This window comes from Rhinolophus sinicus, chromosome 14 (genome assembly GCF_057876585.1).
Source record: "Rhinolophus sinicus isolate RSI-liver-muscle chromosome 14, RSI-T2T, whole genome shotgun sequence".
NCBI classification, from domain to species: Eukaryota; Metazoa; Chordata; class Mammalia; order Chiroptera; family Rhinolophidae; genus Rhinolophus; species Rhinolophus sinicus.
In genome coordinates, this window is record NC_142514.1 from 152,436,084 (window position 1) to 152,460,283 (window position 24,200).

Sequence of the window (24,200 nt, forward strand, 5' to 3'; positions counted from 1 at the left end):
GTTGGTTGATGCACTACTTTTACTGTTTTTGCCTTTGTCAGAATTTTTTTCTTCTCTATATTTTCTTCATATTGATCTTTTCTTTTTAAAGGTGTCCCTTTTTTTTATTATTTCATTTTATTTGTTTTTTTTATTTTATTAAATTTATTGGGGTGACAATTGTTAGTAAAATTACATAGATTTCAGGTGTACAATTCTGTATTACATCATCTATAAATCCCATTGTGTGTTCATCACCCAGAGTCAGTTCTCCTTCCATCACCATATATTTGATCCCCCTTACCCTCATCTCCCACCCCCCACCCCCCCACCCCCCACCCCCCGAAGGTCCCTTTAACATTTCTTGTAATACTGGTTTAGTGGTGGTGGGCTCCTTTAGTTTGTTTGTTTGTTTGTTTTTTTCGGGGAAGCTCTATCTGTCCTTCTATGCTAAATGATAGCTTTGCTGGCTAGAGTAATCTTGATTGTAAGTCCTTGCCTTTTCATCACTTTAAATATTTCCTGCCAGTCCCTTCTGGTCTGCAAAATTTCTGTTGAGAAATTAGCTGGTAGTTTTATGGAAGCTCTCTTGTATGTGGCTAACTGCTTTTCTCTTGCAGCTTTAAGATTCTCTCTCTGTCTTTAACTTTTGACATTTTAATTATGATGTGTCTTGGTGTGGGCCTCTTTTGGTTCATTTTGTTGGGGACTCTCTAGACTTAACATGTCTTTTTCTTTCACCAGGTTAGGGAAGTTTTCAGCCATTGTTTCTTCAAATGGGTTTTCAATCCCTTGCTCTCTCTTCATCTGGTACCCTCATGATGCAAATGTTGGTACACTTGTCACAGAGGCCCCTTAAACTATCTTCATTTTTTTCTCTTTTTTTTTTTTTTTCTGTTCCAGTTGGGTGTTTTCTGCTACCTTGTCTTCCAGATTACTGATGTGATTTTCTGTTTAATCTGTTAATTACCTCTTACATGTTCTTTCAGTTATTGTAACCTTCATTTCTAACTAGTTCTTACCTGTTTTCTGTCTCCTTTTTTGTGTTTTTTTTTTTCTTTGCTAAAGTTCTCACTGAATTCACCTATTCTTCCTCTAAGTTCATTGAGCATCCTTATTACCAGTGTTTTGAACTCTGGTAGATTGCTTATCTCCACTTCTTTAGTACTTTTTATGGAGTTTTGTCCTGTCTTTTCATTTGGGACATGTTTCTTTGTTTCATTTTGCTGACTCCCTGTGTTTATTTTTATGTATTAGGTAAATCTACTCCATATCTGCCTTGACAGACTGACCTTATGTAGAAGGTGTCTTGTAGGGCCCAGTGGTGCAGTCTCCGTCGTCACTTGAGCTGGGTGTTCCAGGGGTGTCCCCTGTATGGTTTGGGTGTACCCTCCTGTTTTAGTTGAGCCTTGATTACTGTTGGCACATCACTGGGAGGGGGTTGACCCTCAGGCTGTCCGGCTGTAAGGATGGACTGTTGTGTGGAGGCTGACCCCGTGGAGTGGGAGTCGCTTTAATGGGTCTCTGGTGCCAGCTGTTTGTGGAGCTGGTCGGGTGGTTCTTTGGTGTGGTCTGAAACCGTTCACTGGCTGTTTTTGGAAGGGGCTTTGGTACAGGCAAGACCAGCCACTGCTTGTGCCTGACTTAGTTCCTTTTGGTAGGAGATACAAAGTGATACGCAGTTGATTGCCACCTGTGCTGTGCTTGGGATGCTTTGTTGGGCACCTTGATGTGATCTGAGGCTAGTTGCCACTTGTGCCAGGCTTGTGGTCATTTAGTTGATGCTATATTCCAGTCCAAGACTGGCTACCGCTATGCCAGGCTTGGGGCCAGCTGACGGGAGTTATGGTGCAAGTTGAGACTGGTTGCCATTTGTGGTCAGCCTGGGGTCACCTTAGCTACAAGGCACCCTAAGGCTGGCTGCTGCTTATTTGGGGTTTCTGGACCTTTGAGAGATTTGGGAGAAATCCGCAATACAAGATGAGGGAGACCACTGTGTGGAGGAGCCCTTGGAAGAGACTCCAGCCAGGCATGCAAGTTGGGTGGGGCGGGGTCTTGGGGAAACACCAGGGCGGGTGATTAGCCAGTGTCAGCCAGGTGAATGAAGAGCTCAGATTTGGCGCCTGCCAGTGCTTCCATCCCTGGGGAGAGTGGAGAGTGGCACCAACCCCTGCCCCTGCAGCTCTCACGATAAAGTTAGTCAATTTACTTCCTCTTGTATGTCCCTGGTGCTTTCAATCAGCTGTCCTTGCACTGGAGTTTAGAATGAGTGGGTTTGTGAGCGAGTGAACCTGTGCATGGTCCCTTTAAGAGAACCACTTCAGTCTCTAGCAGCCCTTTGTTTTTCTTGGACTGGTTTATGCAGCTAGATGTTATGGGGACTCCTTCCCAACACTGATGCCCCAGATTGGGGAGCCCAGTGTGGAGCTTGGACCCCTCACTCCTTGAAGGGCACCTCCACAGCCAGGATGTCCCTCACAATTCTTAATCACCACACCAGGAGGGTGGGATTTGCCTGTTCCGTCCCTACCACCAGTCTCCGCATGGCTTCTTTTTATCCTGATAGGAATCTGTTCAGCCAGTCTTAAGGTGGTTCTCAATGATTGTTCTATAATTAGGTGATGATTTTGATGTGGTCTTGAGAGGAGATGAGCACAGAGTTTATGTACTCTGCCATCTGGAAGTCCTGTAATTTTTTTTTTTTTTTTTTTAAGATTTTATTGGGGAAGGGGAACAGGACTTTATTAGGGAACAGTGTGTACTTCCAGGCCTTTTTTCCAAGTCAAGTTGTTGTCCTTTCAATCTTAGTTGTGGAGGGCGCAGCTCAGCTTCAGGTCCAGTTGCCATTGCTAGTTGCAGGGGGCACAGCCCACCATTCCTTGCGGAAGTCGAACCGGCAACCTTGTGGTTGAGAGGATGCGCTCCAACCAACTGAGCCATCTGGGAGCTCAGCGGCAGCTCAGCTCAAGGTGCCGTGTTCAATTTTAGTTGCAGGGGGTGCTGCCCACCATCCCTTGCGGGAGTCGAGGAATTGAACTGGCAACCTTGTGGTTGAGAGCCCACTGGCCCATGTGGGAATCGAACCGGCAGCCTTTGGAGTTAGGAGTTTGGAGCTCTAACCGCCTGAGCCACCGGGCCGGCCCCAAGTCCTGTAATTTTTGATAGGTATCTGCTTATTGCCATTGTGTTCATTGTTTTTGGTGGTTTTTGTATTCTCTGTTCCCTTTTTCCTCTTGATTTATTTCCTTTTGGTTTGCTAGTTGTCTTTAATGTTTTGTTGGGGTTCATTTCTCTTTGTTTTTTATAGGTTTTTTGGTTACCATTAGGTTCATACATGTTCATCTGTATAGCAGTCTATTTTAGGCAAATAGACATTTAAAGTCAAATACATTCTAACACCACAACATTTTTACTCCCCCCTCTGCATTTTATGCTTTTGATGTCATATTTCATAATTTTGTTTTGTATATCCCCTGACTGGTTATTGTAATTATAGTTAATTTTGCTACTTTTGTCTTTTAACCTCCATATTGGGTTTTTAAATTGTTGATTCACTGTTTTTATTATATATTTGCTTTTACCAGCAAGATTTTTTTCTATCCTGGATTTTATTTCTGAGTATGGTCTTTTCTGCAGAGAGAAGCCCCTTCAACATTTCTTATAAAACAAGTTTAGAAGTGAACTACTTTTGTTTTTGGTTTTCTGGGAAACTCATCCTTAAATTCTAAATGATAACCTTGCCTGCTATAGTATCTTAGATTGTAGATTCATTTCTTTTAGCACTTTAAATACTTATTGCCACTTCTTTCTGGCCCATAGAGTGGCTGATGAGAAATCAGCTGATAGCCTTAGTGGGATTTCTTCATATATGACTTTTTGCTTCCCTCTCAGTGCCTACAAGATTGTCTCTTTATCTTACTTTTGCCACTTTAATTACAATATGTCTTGGTGTGGTAGTCCTCTTTGGATTCATCTTGTTTGGATCTCTCTGTGCTTCCTAGACCTGGATGTCTGTTTCCTTCCCCAGATTATGAAAATTTTCAGCCATTATTTCTTCAAATACACTTCCTGCCCCTTCTGGGATCCCCACATGTGGAATGTTAAAGCACTTGATGTTGTCCCAGCGGTCCCTTGTATTATTATTTATTAAAATTATTTTTTCATTTTGCTGTTCTATTTGGATGATTTCCACTGTCCTATCTTCTAGGTAGCTCATCTGTTCTTCTGTATTAACTAATCCATTGTCAATTCTTTCTAATTTTCATTTCTGTTACTGTATTTATCCCCTCTGGTTGATTATTATATTTTCTAACTCTTTGTTGAAGTTCTGAGTTCTTCTTTTCTATTCTCAAGTTTGTGGAGCTTCCTTATGACCATTTCTTTGAATTCTTTATAAGGAAAATTACTTATCTCCATTACGTTAAGAGTTTTTGTCCAAGGTGTTTTCTTGTTCCTTCATTTGGGGCATAGTCTTCTGTCTTCCTGTTTTGACTTTCTGTGTTTGTACCTATAAGTTAGATGAAATATTTCTTTCCTAATCTTGAAAAAGTGGTCCTGTGTAGAAGTAGCTTTGTGTCGACTGTGCCAGCTGGTTTTGGCAGGCTGGTTGAAGTTGGGGCGGGTGCATGCAGTGCTGCTGGCCAGAAGGAACAAGTTACAGGCAGGGCCGCCTAGTGTACACGCATATGCAGTAACTCCCAGTTGTTCAGGCTGTGCATGGGCCGAAGAGATTGGGGACGGGGCAGTCTGACGTGTGTGTGCACTTCCTTGCCCTCCTGATCTGGGCTGCCCAGTGTGCGTGCAGTTTCCCTTGTTGCCTTGTCTGTTGCCAGAGCCGGCTGTGAGTGAGGCAGCCTTGTGTGTGCACGCAACAGTGCCCTACTAGATCCGCGCTTTCTCTGTATGGGCAGTCCTGTGTGTGCATACAGCCCAGTGGGTGTGTGCAGCAGCGCCTGTTATACCTGCCAGATCAATGGCCAAGTGGAGGGGCCCTGTGTGCATTGGCTATGGTGCCCTCCTGTTACTGCTGGAGTTAGCTCCGGGAGGGGTGCCTGGGAATGCAATACAGTGACTGGCCCTGCAAGTTGGCCAGTGCACCTGGATAGGGCTCCCACCTGCTATCCAAGTGCAGGGGAAATGTAAACAATGGTGCTCACCGGTTCCTCTGGTCTTGAAGAGTTCTCAGCTTCTCAAGAGCTCTTGCAGTTCTCCAACCTTCTCTATGTGGCCACTCTTGTTTGTTTTGCAGAAGCTTTTCATTGGCCCCCAGTTGTCTCTCAGAGGAATTGTTCTAAGTATAGGTGTACGTTCGGTGTGTTCTTGGGTGGCAGCAAGTTCAGTGTCCTCCTACACTGCTATCTTAGACCCCCCTCATTATGTTACACTTTTTTTTCTTTTAAAAACCTTATACAGTCATGTGCTGCTTCACAATGTTTTGGTCAACAGTGGACCACATTACAGTGGTGGTCCCATAAGGTTATAATGGATTACAAGCAGAAAGTTTGAGCTGCTGAAAGAAAAGGCTAGACCTAAGATGTTGCATTTACTGCTACCGCGGGGTGGTTTAAATAGAGGAGGCTCAGCATGCTGTCCACCTGCCCTGCACCCAACCAAGACGGGCCCAGAGTTGGCGAGGGAGCGAGAGGAGTGGGCTGAGGAGAAGGGATAACCATCTTTTGATTGAATAAGTATTCAGGAACACAGATTGCAATTTTGTATTCTCTTTTTAAACCTGGAGAACTGAAACCTGGGTACCTCGGTTTTCTAACGTAATCTATTCTGGAAGACCATTCGAGTTCTGAAACATTCAAAAACCGAGGCACGGTTTCCCCATAGGAAGTAATGCAAAATGGATTAATCCGTTCCAGACCTTTGAAATCAACCCCTAAAACTGCAAGTTTAGCATGAATTTTACTATCTAATACCATACATCCATAAAATTTATGGTGTTCGTAAACCGAAATGTTCGTCAATGGAGATGTTCAAAAACCAAGGTACTACTGTACAAAAGAAAGTTTGAAGTGATTGTTCTGATTAAACAATTTGACAGCAGAAAGGTCACACTGAGCAAATTTTCATCAAGTAGATTTCAACTATCTGGTTGACATCAATGACCATTTACATACAGCGTGTTAGTTCCATTTGTCTCCATGACAACCACATCCTGGATACCTTTCAATATCCAAAAACAATTTTACCTCTGAAATCACAAATTTAGAAATTCACCTCGACCATAATAGCTCTATTCCTTTACACACATTAGATTATCAGTCTGTTTTCTCCTGTTGCTTAAGCCCTGTCTAGATTTTTAATTGATCACTATCACTTGTCAGCATCCCAGATAACCCTCCCCAATGTCCTACCTTCCTGGAAAATCCCAGTCCTTGATGTATCCAATCCTCTATAGATTATTTCTAGAGAAAAACATCAAATGCACAAATCAGTATTACTAAAATTTAACGTTAACTGACTTTGACACTACATGTTATCCTTAGTGTTTTCTGTAGTTGACTTCTTCCATTCATTCCCCTTAATTATTTAAAAACTCTTCTCAAACTCCATGCTGTATGGTTATTGTGAGAATTAGGTGAAAAAAGGTAAAAAGCTTCAGCACACCGATAGTTAACAAATGCCAGCTACTGATAATCCTTTGCATCTTCTCATGAACCTAGTGCTGTTGATTATCTTCTTTTGAGTCTTCAACCTCGCTCTCAATCTATTGACGCTTTTCTGTCAACATTTGTACCCCAAGCCCCCAAACTATTTCACATCTTTGTAAAAATTGTTCCTAGATACCACATACTACAGCTGTAATCCTAATTCCATACCTTCCACATCCAGTTTTAATAACTTGTTTCTATTATTGTCTACTTCCACACTGCCATCCCTCCCTCCTCAATGCAATCCAATATGACTTATTCAACGTTGATACAACCACACTGAAAACTACTTTCGTCAAATCAGTGATGCTCATTTTCCTAAAATGTAGGAATTTTTCAGTTCATTCTTTGCTTGGCCTGTTAGTAGCACTTGACATTATTATCCAGTAGTCTTCAAATAAATATACACTCCTGAGGTACATGAAGGGGTTCAACAGAATCAGTTTCTTGACCCTGTACATCTATATGTACTGTAGTCTCCCTGTATTGGCGGGGGATGCATTCCAAGACCCCCAGTGGAAGCCTGAAACTGCAGATAGTACCAAACCGTATATATATTGTTTTTTCCTATACATATATACCTATTATAAAGTTTAACTTGTAAATTAGGCACAGTAACAGATTAATAATAAAACAGAACAATTATAACAATATACTATAATATGTGAATGTGGGCTCTCTTTCAAAATATACTGTACTCACCCTTCTTGTGATGATGGGAGAGGATACAATGCCTACGTGATGAAGTGAGGTGAATGACGGAGGCATTGTGACATAGCGTTAGGCTACTACTATAAGGGTTACTTAAACACAAGCACTGCAGTGCTGAGACAGTTGATCTGATAAGCTAGTAAGTGACTAACGGGCAGATAGTGGATACACTGAACAAAGGGATGATTCACATCCTGGGCAGGACAGCTGTATGGCTTGAGATTTCATCATGCGACTCAGAACAGCATGTCATTGAAAACTTATGAATTATTTCTGGAATTTTCCACTTAATATTTTCATACTGCAGTGGACTGTGGGAAACAAACTGTAGAAAGTGAAACCGTGGATAAGGGGGTTTCACTGTACTTCTTCCTAAATTGATCTCCCTTAAAACTATCTCCTTTCACAGTAACCTTTCTCCCACTCAGAAAGCATTCCACAATGACTTCTGGCATGGGAAAAGCCAAAGGAATACCTCCTCCATGTTCCCCACAGGTGTACCAACAGCAGTTACCAAACAATGCCTTCGCTGTTTCTGCTGACACTCAAAGCTTGTTCAGTGCCCTCAAAGCTGCTTCAAGGAGCCCGGCTTGACCTACTAAAAATGGTGCCTCTTATGCCATTACTGGTACCAAGATGTTGCCTCCTAAGGCTTTTATACGGAGACATTTTGCCTGCCAATCTTCAAATGATGTGAAGCCATTTCCTGAAGGACTGTTATGTTAGGAATAAGATTGGTCATGAAAACAGGCTCTCAGTTCATGTAGGAAACATGAAATTGAGATTTGAGCTTCCAAACAACCAAAGCCAACGGGAAACATACCTGTGTCTCTAGTCAAACAGGTGGTGTGCTTTCTTTTATAAAGCAGGTTATTGGCATTAAGTTCCAAGTGGAACTTACATGTGGGTCTTTCTTGTCTGGAATATTATCCTTAGATCAGTGGTTCTCAACCATAAGGCATTTTTCTCACCAGGGAACATTGGGCCATGTCTGGAGATCTTTTTGTTTGTCCCAACTGGGAGGTGCCACTGGTATGTAATGGGTAGAGGCCATGCATGCTGCTAAACACCTGACAATGCACAGGACAGACCTCCACAACAAAGAATTAACTGGCCCCCAAAATCTCGTGTTCCTGTGGAGAAACCCTACCTTTATATCCAGGTAAGAAGGGCTAGAGCCTTGGGGCCCATGCATTAGAGGGCCCTCATATCACAAACACTTCCTTACCAAAGCATGTGGGCACCTCTGTCACTCGGAATCTACCATAGAGAACTGGCACAGTGCGGCCTATGATGTTAAGTAGTTAAACTTATGACCAGGAAGGTTCACATCTTTTGCCCTATGTCCTTGAAACAAAGGTGATTCTGTCCAAATTCCATGAAGGCCTGTGGGTTTTGCCACTTCTAGTGGCACATACAGACACGGCTTCAGAGTACAGGAGAATTTGAGTGGCAATAGCATTTCAGTAAAAGAAAGACTTCTCACATTGGTTGTAATGGATTCTTGCACAATGAGATATTGTTTCCCAGGAGTGGGAAATAGAGTAAAAAGGGCTAGCATTCATATAACTGGAATTCCCAAGAGAAAGAAGATTGAATGGGGAAATTCAATTTTTAAAGAGAGAAAGGATAAGAATCTTCCCAAACTGACATAAAGACATGTGCCCAGATTTGAGATCAACAAATCCCAAACTGGATAAAGACAAACATCACATCTAAGCATATTAGTAAAAGTGCTGTGAACCCAAGACAAGGAAAAAAGTGAATAACAGCATCACGGCAGAGTGAGACGTTTCCTTTGTTTCTCCCCTTACACTTAAAATTCTGACAACTATAACTCAACAAAGGACCCCTTGCTCAACACAGAAACACACCTGACAGATCCACACATCAGCACGTCTTAAGGTGAGCAGATTGGAACTAGCAGGGGAGCTGGGTCGCCAGGAAGGACAGGGACAGTTGCTGCAGATGCAGGCCGGTGTCCACGGCCGCTCCAGTGAGGACAGCAGTGGGGAGGAGTCCAGCTGCTGTCTTCACACTTGGGCCTGAAGTGTAAGAAGGGCAGAAGCAGTGGTTCCCCAAGAAAAGCCATCTCCCACTCTCCTCATTGCAGCCACCCCAGAAGAGGGGGTTAAGAAACTTAAAACAACACAGCACTGCCGACACCCATCATGGAAGGGGGGTGGAGCCTCCGACTTGAACTTGCCTCCTCAGCCCCACCCATCCCAACAGTGCCAGGTAAAGAAAGCTGGAAGCTTCAGAGAGCATGGTGGTGCCCATGACAGTTGCTGGCAGGCAGGGGTGCAGAGCTTGGAGATCACGAACTTGCCTCCATAGCCCCACTCATCCTGCGAGAGCCCGGGAAAGAAAGCAGCACAGAAGTGCTGAGGGCCATTGCTGGCAGGTGGTGAAGCTGCAAGATCACACACGTCCCTCCGTTGCCCCTCCCAAACTGCCAGAGCCAGGTAGAGAAAACTGAGACACCTTACACAGTACAGTGGGGCCATGAAATCTTGAACTTGCTCCCCTGCCCCATCCATCCCAACAGAGCTCGGTAGAGGAGACGGGGACGCCCCCTCCAAAAATACAACAGGACAAGCAACCATTAGTTTAAAAATAAAAAAGTCTGGGAGCTCATCAAACTAGTTCACCACCCACCATATAACCCCACCACAGTGGTAGCACCTCATAACCTCATAACCGAGGTGAGCTAGTCACAGGTGACATCCACTATCCCAGTGGGTATGCAGATTTGTCCTTACTAAGCAATACCACTTCAAGTCCCTCCCTCCAGCGCTGCTTTCTAGGGATAACTCGGGCTAAGATAGACTTAGATCCAGAATCCCTACAAATCTACAAGAAAAAGATATACAAGCCAATAGAATAAGGACAAGAGTCTTGAAAGGTACTTCACACAAAAAAGAAAATCCAAATGGTCAATGAACATTTGAAAAGATGCTCAATATCATTAATAATCAGGGAGACGCTAATAAACCTATTTCATACACATCAAAAGGGGTAAAAAAAATTCCCTTGAGTATATTATCTGTTGTGTAACAAATTACCCCAAAAGTTAACAGCTTAAAGCAATAAACATTTATCTCATAGTTTATGTCAGGAATCTGAACCAGGGTTTTGTTTTCTGATCATTCACTGAGCTGTACATTGTTATTGTGTGTACCTTCTCTGCTACATTTTGCCATAAAGAAAACTTTCACAAAACTACACACAAACCCACATCCTATTATCCAGCCATGCACAAAAGCAGAGGGCCTGACGGGAAGTACGTGCTCAGTGCATGTGAGCACTACATATTCGGGACTACTTCAGGTGGGAAATCCTATCTGCCTCACTTCTTGAGGGTCCCTGGAACTGGAAAGAAAGGAAGGCAACGGGCCTGTGGCTCCCGGAAGGCCTGCTGTTTGCAGCAGTGTTTGGCCTGGAGCAGGCTGAGACCTCACTTCCAGGGAGAGGGCCCAGTCTTCTCTTACGGTCACTGCAAGAGGCAAGTGTGAGGGGGAGTGGGGCAGGCTGAGGCCTTGGGGTCAGGAGTCAGGGATAGGAGCCCTTTAGGAGCCGTCACTGGAGCTCGGCTCTCGGAGACAAGCTGCCTGCCCCATCACTGCCGTGAGAAGATGTGAAAACCCTCTCTATCCACCCCCCACCCCCAGAACTTCAATGAAAAGGTCAAGGGAATTTTCCTCTCCTTTAAATGGAACGAATCTTTCCTGGGCCCAGAAAGAATTATTTATCAGGTGTTCGCGGCACTCCGCATGCCTTTTCAGGGCCCAGCCGTGCTCTGAGGCACAACAGACAACTTTCCTCCTGAAAGCGCAGTTTATAAGCCAACTTCAAAGCCCAGGTCCTCAGAGCAGGGCAGGTGGCTCCAGTTTGGGAATTGACATCAAAGGGGAGTGCACAGGTTGATCTGATGGAGGGGTGGATGGCCGCGGGCTGCAGGGGGAGGCCACAAGAGAATTTGCCTGTCCTCAGCCCCTGGAGAATTCAGCGAGGCAGCCTGGAAGTGACACAGCCTTGCGAACGAACCCCAACTTCAAAAGCCCTGGGACTTGCTGCAGGCAACTGTCTAAAATGGCAAAGAGATGTTGGGGGGCAGGGAGATAGGAGATGACCCCAAATCTGTTTATCCTGCCGAGTCAGGGAAAGAAGACAGGGTTTAAATGTGGTAGAATGACCTGGAGCCCTGCTGTTCACAATAAGGATCATACATGAGGGCAAACCAGCACAGTGACCATTGGTCTAGTGCTTCAGGATGACATTCAATCCTCACAATCACCCGTGGAAGGCAGGTACCATTATTCCATTTTGCAGAGGAGGAAACCGAGGCTTAGGGAGGCTTTGTGACTCGCCCAAGGTCAGAGTTAATAAGGGTAGATTTGAACTCCACAATTCCTGCTCTTGCCCACTACTCAAGGAACTTTAAAATAGGGCACGAGGGATGCTCTCTGGAGGCTGGAGTATAAAACACGTAACAGAGCAGAGATAAGCAAAGTCATCTGAAGAAGACAGAAGGCTCCCTGGCCAACAGGGCTTGACTTCTTTCATTCTGTCATTCATTCAACAAATTATTTCTTAGCACCTTCTTTGTGGCAGACGTTGTCTGGGCACTTGAGATAATGTAATGAACAAGACGACAATGTCCTTGCTGTCATGAAGCTTATATTTTGTGATGGGGACAGGCAATAAGTAAACAAATACAGTGGTACCTTGGTTTTCGAACATAATCCGTTCTGGAAGACCGTTCGAGTTCTGAAACGTTCGAAAACCGAGGCGCGGTTTCCCCATAGAAAGCAATGCAAAATGGATTAATCCATTCCAGACCTTTAAAATCAATCCCTAAAACTGCAAATTTAGCATGAATTTTACTATCTAATGATACCATAGATCCATAAAATTTATGGCGTTCATAAATCAAAATGTTCATCAACGGAGACGTTAAAAAAACCAAGGTACTATTGTAAAGAATAAGAGTGTGATAGGTATTAAATGATTATAACTTATGCAGATAAATGATAGCGAATATGTGTACTTTGCTAGTACTTCCCATGGGGCCAGGAACCATGCTTAGTATTTTGTATGTAATAACTCATCTAGTCCTCATAACCACTCTATTGAGGTAGTCGGTGATATAAATTCTTATTTTACAGGTGAGGAAATTGAGACCAGAAGAGGTTAAGTTTTCCAAGGTCACAGGGCTGCCAAAATGGCACAGCCAGGATTACATTCCAGGCAGCCTGGCTCCAGAGCCTGTGCTTCTTACCTCTGCCTCCTTCCAGTGATGTCAACCTATTAATAAGGGACTGGTCAGCCACGGTCACATAAAAAGGGGGCATCTGCAGGGCAGTGCCATCTTATTCTGTCCCGAGAGAGGAAGCCCTGGTTCAGAAACGTAGGCACCAGGTCTGTGGATGGGGGCATCCCGCAGTTGGGATAGGACCTCAGGCTGGTGCTGCTCTGGGACACCAGGACTGTCCAAGATTTTCTTGGTCCCAAGACTGCCAGGCAACCTTCCAAGGAAGACTTGACCCCTTCTAAGGAAGACGCTCCAGCCTCATCTGCTTTTAACATGGTCGGTGAACACTAGTGTCCTGGCAGTTGGGTTTTTACCCAATTTTCTCTGGCTGTCTCCTAAGCCCAGTCAGTGTGATTGTAGCCAGAAGAGACAGCCCCACGCTTGGTGCTGACAAATCTGATTTTTGAGCCCCGAAGCCTGGGGACCAATGGCCGGTCAAATGTGCCAAAGTAAGTCCTCTCCGTGGGATCCCAGGTGATACTCACTGTTAGATCACAGCCATAATGACATCTTCCATTCGCCGAACACCTGCTACTCACTAGGCACCAGTTTGGCACTCTCCCATGGGTCTGTGAGGTCATCATTCTCAGCAGGGGCAATTCTATCTTAAGTAACCCGGAATCCAGGCCCACAGGACAGCTCCTCTTTCCAAGGTAACAGCAGCCAATGTAGTGGTTAAAAGCTCTCTGGAGTCAGATACAAGCTCAAACATCCTCAGTCGCTTACTAGTCATGGAACCATTGTGCCTCAGTTATATTCCATATGTGATAGGAGAATAATAATACCTACAACCTAGGTAGGTGAAATTATTCAACAACAGAAAATAAAGCCTAAAATCCCAGGAGATGAATACATCAAAATTTATTTCTCACTCCTGCAAAGTGAACTGTGGGCTCTGGGGTTCTCCTGGGTAGTTGCTTTCCAAGGGGAGACTTAGTACCAGTCGGCTTGCATCCTGTGGTTATACCATCCGGAATATGTGGCTCCCAGGTGGCCACTGCAGGGAAAGAGAAAGCTAAAGGAACGCACTGTATCTTCAATGTTTCAGTGCCTGTAGGAGAATGAGGAAAGGGTCTTATGGTAGATAATAGCCAAAGATGGCGGCTGCCCATTCCTTCCTTTCCTGTATTCGCATGCCACTCCACCCATCAAGAGGTAGAGTCTACTTCCCTCCCCTTCCTTTAGTCTGGCTGGCCTTGTGCCTTGCCTTGGTCAAGAGAATGTGAAGGAAATAACCCTGTGCCAATTCCAAACCTATTCTGTAAAAGGCCTGGCTGCTCTGCTGCCCTTGGAAGCCAGCTCAGGTAAAATGTCCAACTACTCTGAGACCTTCATGCTGTAAGAAAGACCAACAGCCACATGGAGAGGCTGTGTGGAAAAATGGAGATGCCCAGCCAACTCCCAGCTCATCCAGCCACCCCAGCTGGTGGGCCAGACACATGAGTGAAGAAACCACCTTGGACATCGCAGCCCTCCATCTCCTCGTGAGGCAACAGACCTGCCCAGCTGGGCCCAGCCCAGAGTGCAGAATTATAAGAAATAAGTTGTTGTTGTTTGGGGCCAGTTTCCTACCCAGCAATAGAAAGAGGGTTTTGTCCCTGCGGGAGGGGTAGGGGAAGACAAAGAGAATGTCGGAGCCCTAGGACCCAGGACTGAGCAGAAGCTTGAAGTGGTTCTCCCCAGGGCTCTGAGTGAATGAGAGCACGCACAGCCCTGCTTTGGAGCTCAAGAGACAAGAAATTAGGGAGCAAAAGTGCTGCCACGTAGGCAGACTGGGAACTGGCCAGGGAGGACTCTGTGGAGAGAAACAGTCATTTGGCACTTCAAGGGTCTGCAGCCTGAGGAAAGGGTTGCAAGCTAGGCAGGGACAGTTTTCCCGAATGTCATGCAGGGTGTCATTTGGAGTCTCTGGTCCGGCTCCCCACATAAGAACGCAGGATATGGTGAGGCCAAAAAGGAACACCCAAGGAGCCATAGATAGGGGAGTCATACCACTATATCCTCACAGGCGGCCGGGCGAGACACACGCAGTAGTATCCACACGATCCACAGTCCGCCATTCACTTCTCTGCCTGCCAACCAACCAACCAATCAACACAGCCCGGAAGTTACATCAGTAGCCAATTGGCTAACCGGTTACAGCTGATGGCCAACCAATCACAGTCGATGGTCATTCACCACCAGAGCCAGCACCTCCCCACGTGAGGCCGAGAGCCTGGAAACTGCTCTCTGGGACTCTGTCCCCACACCAAAGCAGGGGCTTCATGGCCACAAGACATCAAGAAGCTGCAAGTAGAACCCTAACTTGACAAGACTATTGTGAGCTCACATAAGATATGCCTGGGGACTCCCAGAAATGACCAGAGGAGAGCTGGGCCGAGGACCCCCATTGTGAGAAGGGGGCACAGACCATGAAAGCTGAGTTGTCACTGTCCTTGGGACCTCATGTGTGCCCACCTGGCTAGTGTGGCCCCAGGAAACACAGATAACAGCACAAAGGCCTAAAAGTGATAGCCAAAAAACTAAATTCAAAGATACATGAAACCTTCTTAGGGGCTCCCAAAACCAGGTGGGAGGAATCTGAAGCAGGCTGGTGTGGGCAGAAGTGCCCAGAAAAAGCCTGTTTATTACTGTGGTTCTGACCCTATTTTGAGCTCCCAGGCCAGTCTTCTAGGCTGGAGCCTTGGCAAGAACACTGAAAGGATTTTGCTGAGATGCCCAGACCCTGGGTTCTCTTAGCACAGGACCCAACTTTCCAGCTCCTCCCAGGGATGAGTCAGCCTCTGAACCTGGATTCCGCATCTGAAGAGGAAGGGGTTTCTAGATCCAAGAGGCCTCTGGAGGCAAATAGAGACTTGGACCAACAACGAGCCAGGAGCTCAGTCAAAGGGGGCTCTATGCCTTCAGTGGGCCAGCACAGCCCCACTGTGTGGTGGGAAAATGAGATTTTGTGGATGAGTCCAAGGCCCCGGGCCAGGATGGCAAGATGGACCACTGCTTTGGACCACACAAATAGCAAAATGTCCCAAGATGTCAAATCATTTAAGGATTGGAATGGGGCTCAGTGGGAAGGCATCTGCGACTGATTAGTGATGACACGCCAGGGGCTGAGGACAGTGGCGCTTCCTGTCTGACTCCCTGACCTCAGCCAAGGGACTGCGCCTCTCATTCCTTCTCACTTCTAAAGCGCAGTGTACAAGAAAGCAAGCAGCTGAGCAGTAAGGAGCCCCGGATTCACGAGGACGAAACCCTCGTCCATCACAAGGCGCCCCTAGCAAGTACTTCCAGGCTCTCCATGTAAAAGCCTTTGAGACGCTCAACTGGGATGCCTGTGCCTTGTCCCCTAGGCTGTCCCCAGGGTGCTCAGAGAGGTCTTTTTTTTTTTGAGGATCTGTGATTGCTGCTCCACAGCGTGGGACTCAGCCTCTCACTCCAAAGCACAGCTCTTCCTGGCTGGTCCACACCCTCCAACAGCGACCGGCACCCTCCGCTGTGCGGGCATGTCCACCCCCACATGTGCCCTCGTTCCAGCGTCATCTGCATTTAACATCCCTTGTTGGGCTGTGGCAGAGAATACTCAACAGACTCATATTAAAAATGCCCTTTAAAATTCAAAAGCTTTGAACTAAAGAAATACCTCGAGAAGTTTTCATGGAAAGTTCAGCTCTGCTGATTCAATCCAGTACACTTAGATGCACCTTTTCAAATAATAGGGAAAAAATGGAACGGGGTCAGACCCAATCAATACGCTTGTTCAAACAGAATTGCGGGGACTGTGATGTACACACATTTTGTACTCTGCCTTTGTACCCCGCCACTTGCTCTGAAGAAAGGTTTCTTTGCTTGGAGAGCAATGAAAGTGGTCGCCTTTGGAGTGGAGGCAGCAAAGCAATGGCATGTTTACCGGACGGGAGGGGCTGCCATTTTTCACATCCCCCCAGCCTTGTCTCTTTGTTCTTTTCATAACAGCACGAAACCCACATGGGCAAAGTCCTCATGCACCCCTGTGTCTGATGGAAGCAGAGGGCTCGCAGCATTTGCCTGCCATGTCTCAGAAATGTGATTTGTGGATTAGACAAATAATTTGCTGCTTTTTTCCCACCCTTGGTGTGAACAAAAAAGGACTCGCCATGGAGTACTGTACCGCAGTTGGAGAAATGTCCAAAGCCTAAGACAGGGTCTTGTCTGGCTGAGTCGGGGTCTGCATCCACCCACCTCCAACACCTTCCATCCCTTAGCTGCCCATGGGCAGAAGGAGGCTTCCCTGGCCTTGGGCTGCAACCTACAACAGTCAGGGAAACTCTGGGGAATCCAGCTTAACTGAAGAGGGCCAAGGGGGGGAAGGGCTAAGAGCAGTTTCCACCCCACAGCCAGACACAAAGGTACGCAGAAAAGTGAGTGATGGGAGCAAACAAGAGGCTTGTTTTTAGCATTCCCATCAGTCTGGGTACATCTACCTCATATGCACTCACAAATGTGCACACATCTCAACTTCAATCATTGAAACAATGCCCTGGGCAGGCTGCCAATCTGGGCAGTTCAGGAGGCTCAAGTGGGGATTAGGAAAAGATTTAATTCCCAGCCCCCATCTTTCATACTAGATCCTAAAGTATTCTTGCTGGTTCTCAACCTGGGCCTGGGTTAAAGTTAAAACCCAGGAGTAGATGTCAACAAACAGATGTAGGAGAAGCCCGTTCATGTCTCCTTTGTCAACTGCAATCCCATCATTTAAAACTCTGCTCACCCTGTGGTCCCCTATAAAGAAGTGAAGCTGGAATCATGAGCCACATGGAGTTTCCCAGAGTTGTCCCCACCGGAGGGCCCCTGGGCAGCCAGTACTTTCACAGATGACCCCGTCTTACCTCAGGTAACAAGAGTCCTTCCTCTCCAGGAGGATGAGAAGGAGGCTGTGCCATGTTGCCCACTTATACGTCATGCAGCTGGAGCATGCATTTTCCAAACTTCCTGTGCTCCTCACGGAGTGAGATTGGGGCTTGTCATGCTCTGTGTGGACTGAAATTTGGGCCACGCTTCTTATTGAACAGGTTACACCTCCTTCCTGCTGGAGCTGGAGAGAACAGTTAGAGAGTCGCCATGTTCCCTCTTACATAGGATTGTGTGTGTGTGAAACAGAAACTGAGACCAACAGTAGGAAAACCACTGACATGGTTTCACTGAGAAAACGTCTACAGACGGCCACTCTGTGTGGGGGCCACTGCCCCCTGTACCGTTTCTTTTCTCCTTTGCAATCAATCATAGAGGAATCCTCCCCTGCCAACCCACTTTGGTCTGTTATGGAGGTATCTCCAAGTAATGCTTAAAACAGGAGTGTATTTTTTAGTTTAAATTCAAAAAGAGATCAGTGGCTTAAAAGAGGAGCCGTATCCCCTATTCTGAATGACTTGGAAACTATTTTCTCCAGTTTAAATAGCTGGAAAGTCACTCTAAACCTTGGGTGCTCTTCTTGGCAATAGAGAAAAACTGCCATAACAACAAACTTGGAAATATACACATCCCTAAATTGAATTGGCCTCTTGCCTTCTGTTTTAAGCATACATCACAAGTCAAAACGAATTAAATACAAACCCAGTTTGCAATGGTCCATCACTAACCTACCTCATTGGAAAGATCGGGCGGCATGTGGGTTGGAAGGGGGCCCGTGGTGTCCCTCCTGCCATCTTGGATTGCAGTCTGCCTGCCAAACCTGCCCCACACGGACTCCACAGCCCAGCGGTTCCTCCACAGGGGTGGGGAGGTGGGGAGCAGGGACTAGCCTGAGCAGCTGCCTAGGCCCAGGAGACGGGCTTCTTCCCCTAGGCCTCTGAAGTCAATCAAGTGTCAAGGAACTGTCATCAGGAGAAACTTTTCATAGGTGAACACAGGCAGGATCAAGAGCTGACAGTGGGAATTTTTCAAAGAAATGGAAAAAAAAAAAAAAAACACCGAAAAAAAAAAAGCACAGACCACTCATGAGATACAGCCAGCAAGAGGCAGGAAGCATTATCAGGTTAATATTTTAATCTGTACATCACTTTTTTTTTTTTTGCAAACCATTACAATTTTATTTAAATTAACTTTTTCTTGCAAAATATTCATTTCATTTTTCCAACAAAATCTTATAAAGGCAAAAATAAAATCTTATTTTGGCAAATGTCATGAAGTCGATACTGGCAGCATATGGAGTTAGTTAAAAATAGACAGCAACTTCTAAATATATTCAAGATTTTTTCTGACCATAGTCAAAGACAAATTTTCATTTAAAGTGTGGCTCCACCCAACGGAGATTTTTTTTCCTTTAAACATCATTTTCTGTATGCAGAATATCATGAGCTCATGACTTAAATAAAGGACCACAAACACAGCGCCTGGCTCAGCAACCCCCTCCTCATTTGGGGCTGGAAGTCAAATCCAAGTCCTGCCAGCATGCCCTGCTGGCTGCTGGTCATCAGGGGTGGTGGGGGCACATTGCCAGCCCTCCTGCCACGAGGCCAAGTCCTGGGGAAGGTGACTTAGATTCTCCAGGGGCAGGCAGCAAACATCCCAGATGTCTATCAATCACAGCCTCGTGTGGAGTCAAGCGGTTTTAGTAGATGCCATCCAGTGTGGAGTTTATTGCTTATGATACAATAAAAGGTGCTTCCTCTCACCTTTTCATATTTCAAAGTGTAGTTTTTTAAATCGAAGCAAACTGCTTTTTTCTTTCTGAGAAGAGCCCTTTGCTGAGAGACCCTCATGGGTAGGTTGAGAGCCAAAGTTCTTGAACTCACTTTTGCCCCGAAACCAAACCCAAGGGTCAAGGCACAGATTTGGGGTCCACGTGCCATCCCGGTGGAATTCAACACTCCAGAGCTGGTCATCAGGCCAGGTCAGGGATGGCTGCTCTCTGAAGCCAAAGGGCCCCTCTTCCTCCGGACTGCACACCAACAAGTCTGGAATCCTCTGGAAGCACGTTCTCACATCCAGCCTTCACCTGAGTTCATCGGATGTTGGACTGGCCTCTTCTTGCCCTGTCCTTCTCCCCCCACCCACACCTCCCACCCAGTGGTACCTGGATCTGTACGTGCAGCTCCAAAATTCTGCATCCTCATCTTTCCAGCCACTCAGCCCTTGAGGTGAACATTATAAAATATATTCTGATTCTAAAATACAGTGTCAGTATTTTAGTGTGTATCAAAAGTGCGTTTGTCATATGTAAAAAGAAGTCTGAACTAACAACACAAGTCCGGGGGTAGGGATGGACCTGGCCCTGTGACGGACACTTGCAGGTGATGGGCTACTCCTTCCTCCAGACAGAACTCCTACTCAGCCGGAACGGGTTTCGTTGGGGGAAGGAAAGTCTGTCTCCTCGGAGGAAGCTGGTTCCACTGGAGCCCTGGCTCTAGACTTCTCCTCCGCATGCTGGATCACGGGTCAGTCACCGCCTGGGCTGGCAAAAAGCACAGGAGACAATGAGAATCTGGCAGGACCCTGCCCACATCTGGGGAGCAGGCGGTGGGCATGTCGGCACACATGTGACAGGGAATGGAAGGCTGACAGACAGAGAGCAGCAGAGCAGAGGGCTGGGGCAATGTGGCCACCGCTGGGGGACCCTCGGCTTCCAGGATTCATAGGCGCTTGGCCCCACCCTCCCTCCACCCCGACCACTTCTAGGAAGTTTGCCAGACACATGCTGGCCCCTAAATTGGGCTCCTGCTCTGATAGAGTAAACGGCCTCAGGAAAGAAGACTCTGGGGTCCAGTTCTGGCCTTGCCCTGGCCTTTCCTGAGTGACTTGAGGTAACTCTCTGCGCCTCCATGAGCCTTGTTTTTTTAATCTAAAAAAATGCTCCTCGTGAGGATTCTTTGAGGGTAAAAGAACATGTGGATGTGCTCTGAAAAGAGCATGAAAGGCCTATTTCACAGCCACGGGGCCACCAAAAGCTGGGAGGAAGAGAGCCTCTCCCTTGCCCCTCTGTGATTTGGACAGTGTCATCACCCTCAGATCTCCAGGAGAAATTCCACACCCCAGCACGGCACCAGCAGATCTGCGCCCCCAACAAAGGATCCAGCTGCAGGACCTCCTGTGGTTCTTCAATCACAGGCTCTCTGTCCCACACCTCCCGAGAGCCTGGCCCAAGCAGGCCGACATCTTCCTTTCACCCTCAGGCTGGCAGGCCTGCTGACTCTGCTCCAGGGCTGGGCTGTGCCCAGGCTGGCAGACACCTGCCGAAAACCATGCCCCTGCTGCCTAGGCTCACACGGTCCATCCCTCACTTCCCTCACTTCACTCCCTTGTCCGAACAGCTGGAGCTCCTGGGGGGTGGCCCAGATGAGTCCACAGGTGGGAATGAGGTTCAAAGCCTGGCTCTGACACTTACAGCTGCCACTGCTTGGGCAAATCCCTCAAGGTCTGAGCTTCGATTCCTCATCTGTCAAATGCGGGTGAGTATCTTCGTAAGGTTGTTGTGTGGATCAAAGCAGATGCTTAGCACAATGCCTGGCACATGGTGGGTACCCAACAACATTAACCCTAAGTATATATATATATATAGAGAGAGAGAGGGGACCCTACAACATGATCGCGAGGTGGGATGTCAGCTGGGCAAGGGCAGCTGAGACTTCTGCTCGGACCCCTGCTTGCCCAGGTACGGCAACTGGGCTCCGAAGCAAGGGGCCCAGGCTGAGACCTCACCACAGGACTGGACCAGACGCTGGACCAGTGCTCCTTCCTTAGTCTCACACTATGTCTCATCACGAAACACTCACGTGAGGAAGACTCAGAGGGATTGTGCTGGAACCTTCTGAATGGCTGAGGGCCAATTTCACATCGCCCTGGGTGGCCTCCCCCTGAAGCTTCCATTCCACTCCATCCTCAGGTGCTCAAGTGACTGAAAGGCAGTCCTAGTCCTGGCTCGGGCACCAAGTCCATGCGACCTGGAGTGAGCCCCCATCCCTTCCCTGGGCCCCCGTGTCATCTTCTGTACACTGGACTTTTTCCAGTCTTCTGCTTCTTTGATTCCTTTGGCCAGAACCCTGAATGGCCAGGATCTAACTCTTCCTTTCTGATGCCCCCCGGCTGGCAGGCTGGCCTGCACTGATCCCTTGGCGTATTCTTGTGCCTGTGGGAAGGAGAGCAGGTGGGGAGGGATGCAGTTCAGCTCTTGAGACTTCCAGGAGGCAGGGGGCTTGGATCTTACAGTCTCTATGGTACTGGAGCCACTGAGGGTGAGTTCCTAAAACACATCAGACCCCCACCTGCCTACCAGTCCAGGGTGGTCTCCCCAGCGGCCGCTTTGCCAGTGGAGGGAAGCGTCAGCAGGTGGCACTGCATTCGTCTCAGCGGAGGCGGGAGAAGAGGGGGCATGCTCAGCACTAGGGGAGGAGGCACGCCAGGCAGAGGCTCTTACTTGGAAGGTGTTAGACAAAGGTGTAGTGGAGTCCGTTGCTTAAGGGGGGGTAAGGTGGCACGCTCCTGGAGGACAGGGGGGCTTTAGGCGGGAGGAGGGCCAGCTGCTGCGCTACACGGACACACAGGAATTAAGCGGTGTGTTAGGCTCTTCGTCTGTTCTCACAGCACCAGACACCCCACTCAGCAGGGCTGGGGCGGCATGGGCCCCACTGCCCACCATTAATGGCCTGGGCTTGGGGGGCACATCTGTGAGTCCTGGCTGAGACTGACGTGCAGAACCCAGCTATGTCTCTGGGATGGGGACAGGGAACAAGAAGGAGGAAAGGCTGCAGCAAAGGGGGCCACTCCGTGGGGCGGTGAGGGAAGCCCTGCTCACTGAGCGGGTATTAGGTTTGGGGCCTGCTGGTGCTAAGGAAGCTGAGGACAGTGGGTCCCCATGGACAGAGCAACACAGGCTGGACAGAAGGGCACTGCGGTGTGTGTGGGGGGGAGTACCCCCACTAGATCCCTCGACATGGGGAGGAGCTCAGAATTGCTGAGATGGGCCACAGGGAGCCCGGAGATCATTAGGAGGAAGGGTCTGGGTGAGCCATGTACTGTCTCCCCGGCCAGAGAAAGCCACACTGATCATCTCGCAGCCCAAATCAGCACGTCCTCACAGAGAGTCAGGACAGTAGGATTTCAGGGACTCCGTGCATGGCGGGGCATGGGGACAGAGAACAGGCGTCTGCTGAGATCTCGGCCCCTCCCCTTGTCCTTGGTCACTCCCATGACTTCTTGAGGCCCCATTAAAGCTCTGCTCCCCAAACCAGACTCCCCAGGGCCAGTCACCACACGGCCCTGCACCTTTGGTCACTTCTAGACCCTTTGGCCAGGGCTGAAAGATTGGTGGCGACTGTGACACCCCGTCAGGCTCCATGGCCATCCTTTCTCCGGAAGGCCTAGAGCACAGCTGCCAAGGACACCACCTAGCCAGACAATGGCCTTTGCATCTGGGGAGAAACAGTGCCAGGTAAACTGAGGGCACACACGGGAAGGGCAGAGTGGGTTGAGGGAAGAGCCAGGAGTCTCTTTCCTGGATGAGAGAGAAAGCCTTTTTACACATGCACAAGTATTTGCAGGCTCAGGCGCACGCACACCCTCCCATCCCATTGTCTTATTTTTTTTCCCCACTGGCCAGCAAAGTCCCACTTCCCAAGTCCTATTTTCTGGCACAGGTCACACTAAGGTGAATGGTGGCTTTGATTTGGGGACCAAAGCAGGAGTCCCTGGGAGGACTGGAGGGCCCCATGCTGCCTTGCCCCAGCAAGCAACCCAAGCACTAACCAAACCATAGCCTTGACCCCGTGGCTCAAAGGCCTGAAAAACCTGTTCTTAACCCACATAATCTCAGAGGAAGCTGAACAGCAGCATCACTCCCGGGTGTCAGAATGAGCCAGAGACCCCCTCTCCCAGGCCTCCTTGCTCTGACACTCCTGAGCCCCGGGTCCCCCACTGCTGGGCCTGCCGCACACCACCTTCCGCGCCCTGTGGTGTGCGTGGGGCAGGAGAACACACCACGGGCCCTCAACGACCAAGCCTGACACCTGGTTTTGCACAGACTCCCTGACAGGCCTCGCTGGACCCTGAGCCTCAAGGGGCAGTGAGCAGGCCTCGGAGGCTGGCTCCCAGGGCCTCACCTGCCACCTGCTTGCTGCGCTGCGAGGCCTCGGAGGCCAGGGCGTAGGAGATGTTGATGATGCGCTCCTGCTCCTGCAGCTGGGAGTCCAGGTCGGCCGTGCTGTTCCGGTCCTGGCCTGAGGGCGGCTGCAGGTTGCACATGCTGCAGGAGGGCCAGAGAGCAGGCTGTGGGTGCCCACCACCCCCGACCCACCTCAGGAGAGGGGCGTCCCCCTGCCTTGGAGCATCTCATGCTTTTAGGGGCTCTCAGCTAAAACGGTGCACTTTCTCTCTAGACAAAGGTATAGGTGCTCCTCCCCAAATAATCCCAGCTTTGTTCCTCCTTTGGGGGGGATTACAGACCTCAAGAGTTCCAGCTCTGGACTCCTGTTAACTCCAGATGCAAAATGTCTAACTTAGCTCTGACAGGGAGGCCCTCAAACACCAGCTTTACGTTTCTGAAGCTACGGAGGCTGAGGGGACAGGAAAGC

At 48.0% G+C, this 24,200-nt stretch overlaps 1 protein-coding gene across 14 annotated transcripts in view; it reads right to left on the minus strand.

The window, feature by feature from the left end:
• Window positions 1-18,695: 18,695 nt before the first annotated feature.
• The window catches only part of PLEKHA7 (pleckstrin homology domain containing A7), a 204,137-nt gene continuing 198,632 nt past the window's right edge, over window positions 18,696-24,200 (minus strand). For 11 of the 14 annotated variants that reach the window (XM_074336073.2, XM_019746629.3, XM_019746619.3 and 8 more), the window contains 3 exons: window positions 23,730-23,872; window positions 22,049-22,159; window positions 18,696-20,089 (listed from right to left, as the gene is read on the minus strand). In XM_074336073.2, the coding sequence (XP_074192174.2) occupies window positions 22,059-22,159; window positions 23,730-23,872 (244 nt within the window). In that variant the 3' untranslated portion in view covers window positions 18,696-20,089; window positions 22,049-22,058. The remainder of the gene's footprint in view (window positions 20,090-22,048; window positions 22,160-23,729; window positions 23,873-24,200) is intronic. The other 3 variants (XM_019746621.3, XM_019746626.3, XM_019746620.3) reach the window with 2 other exon arrangements.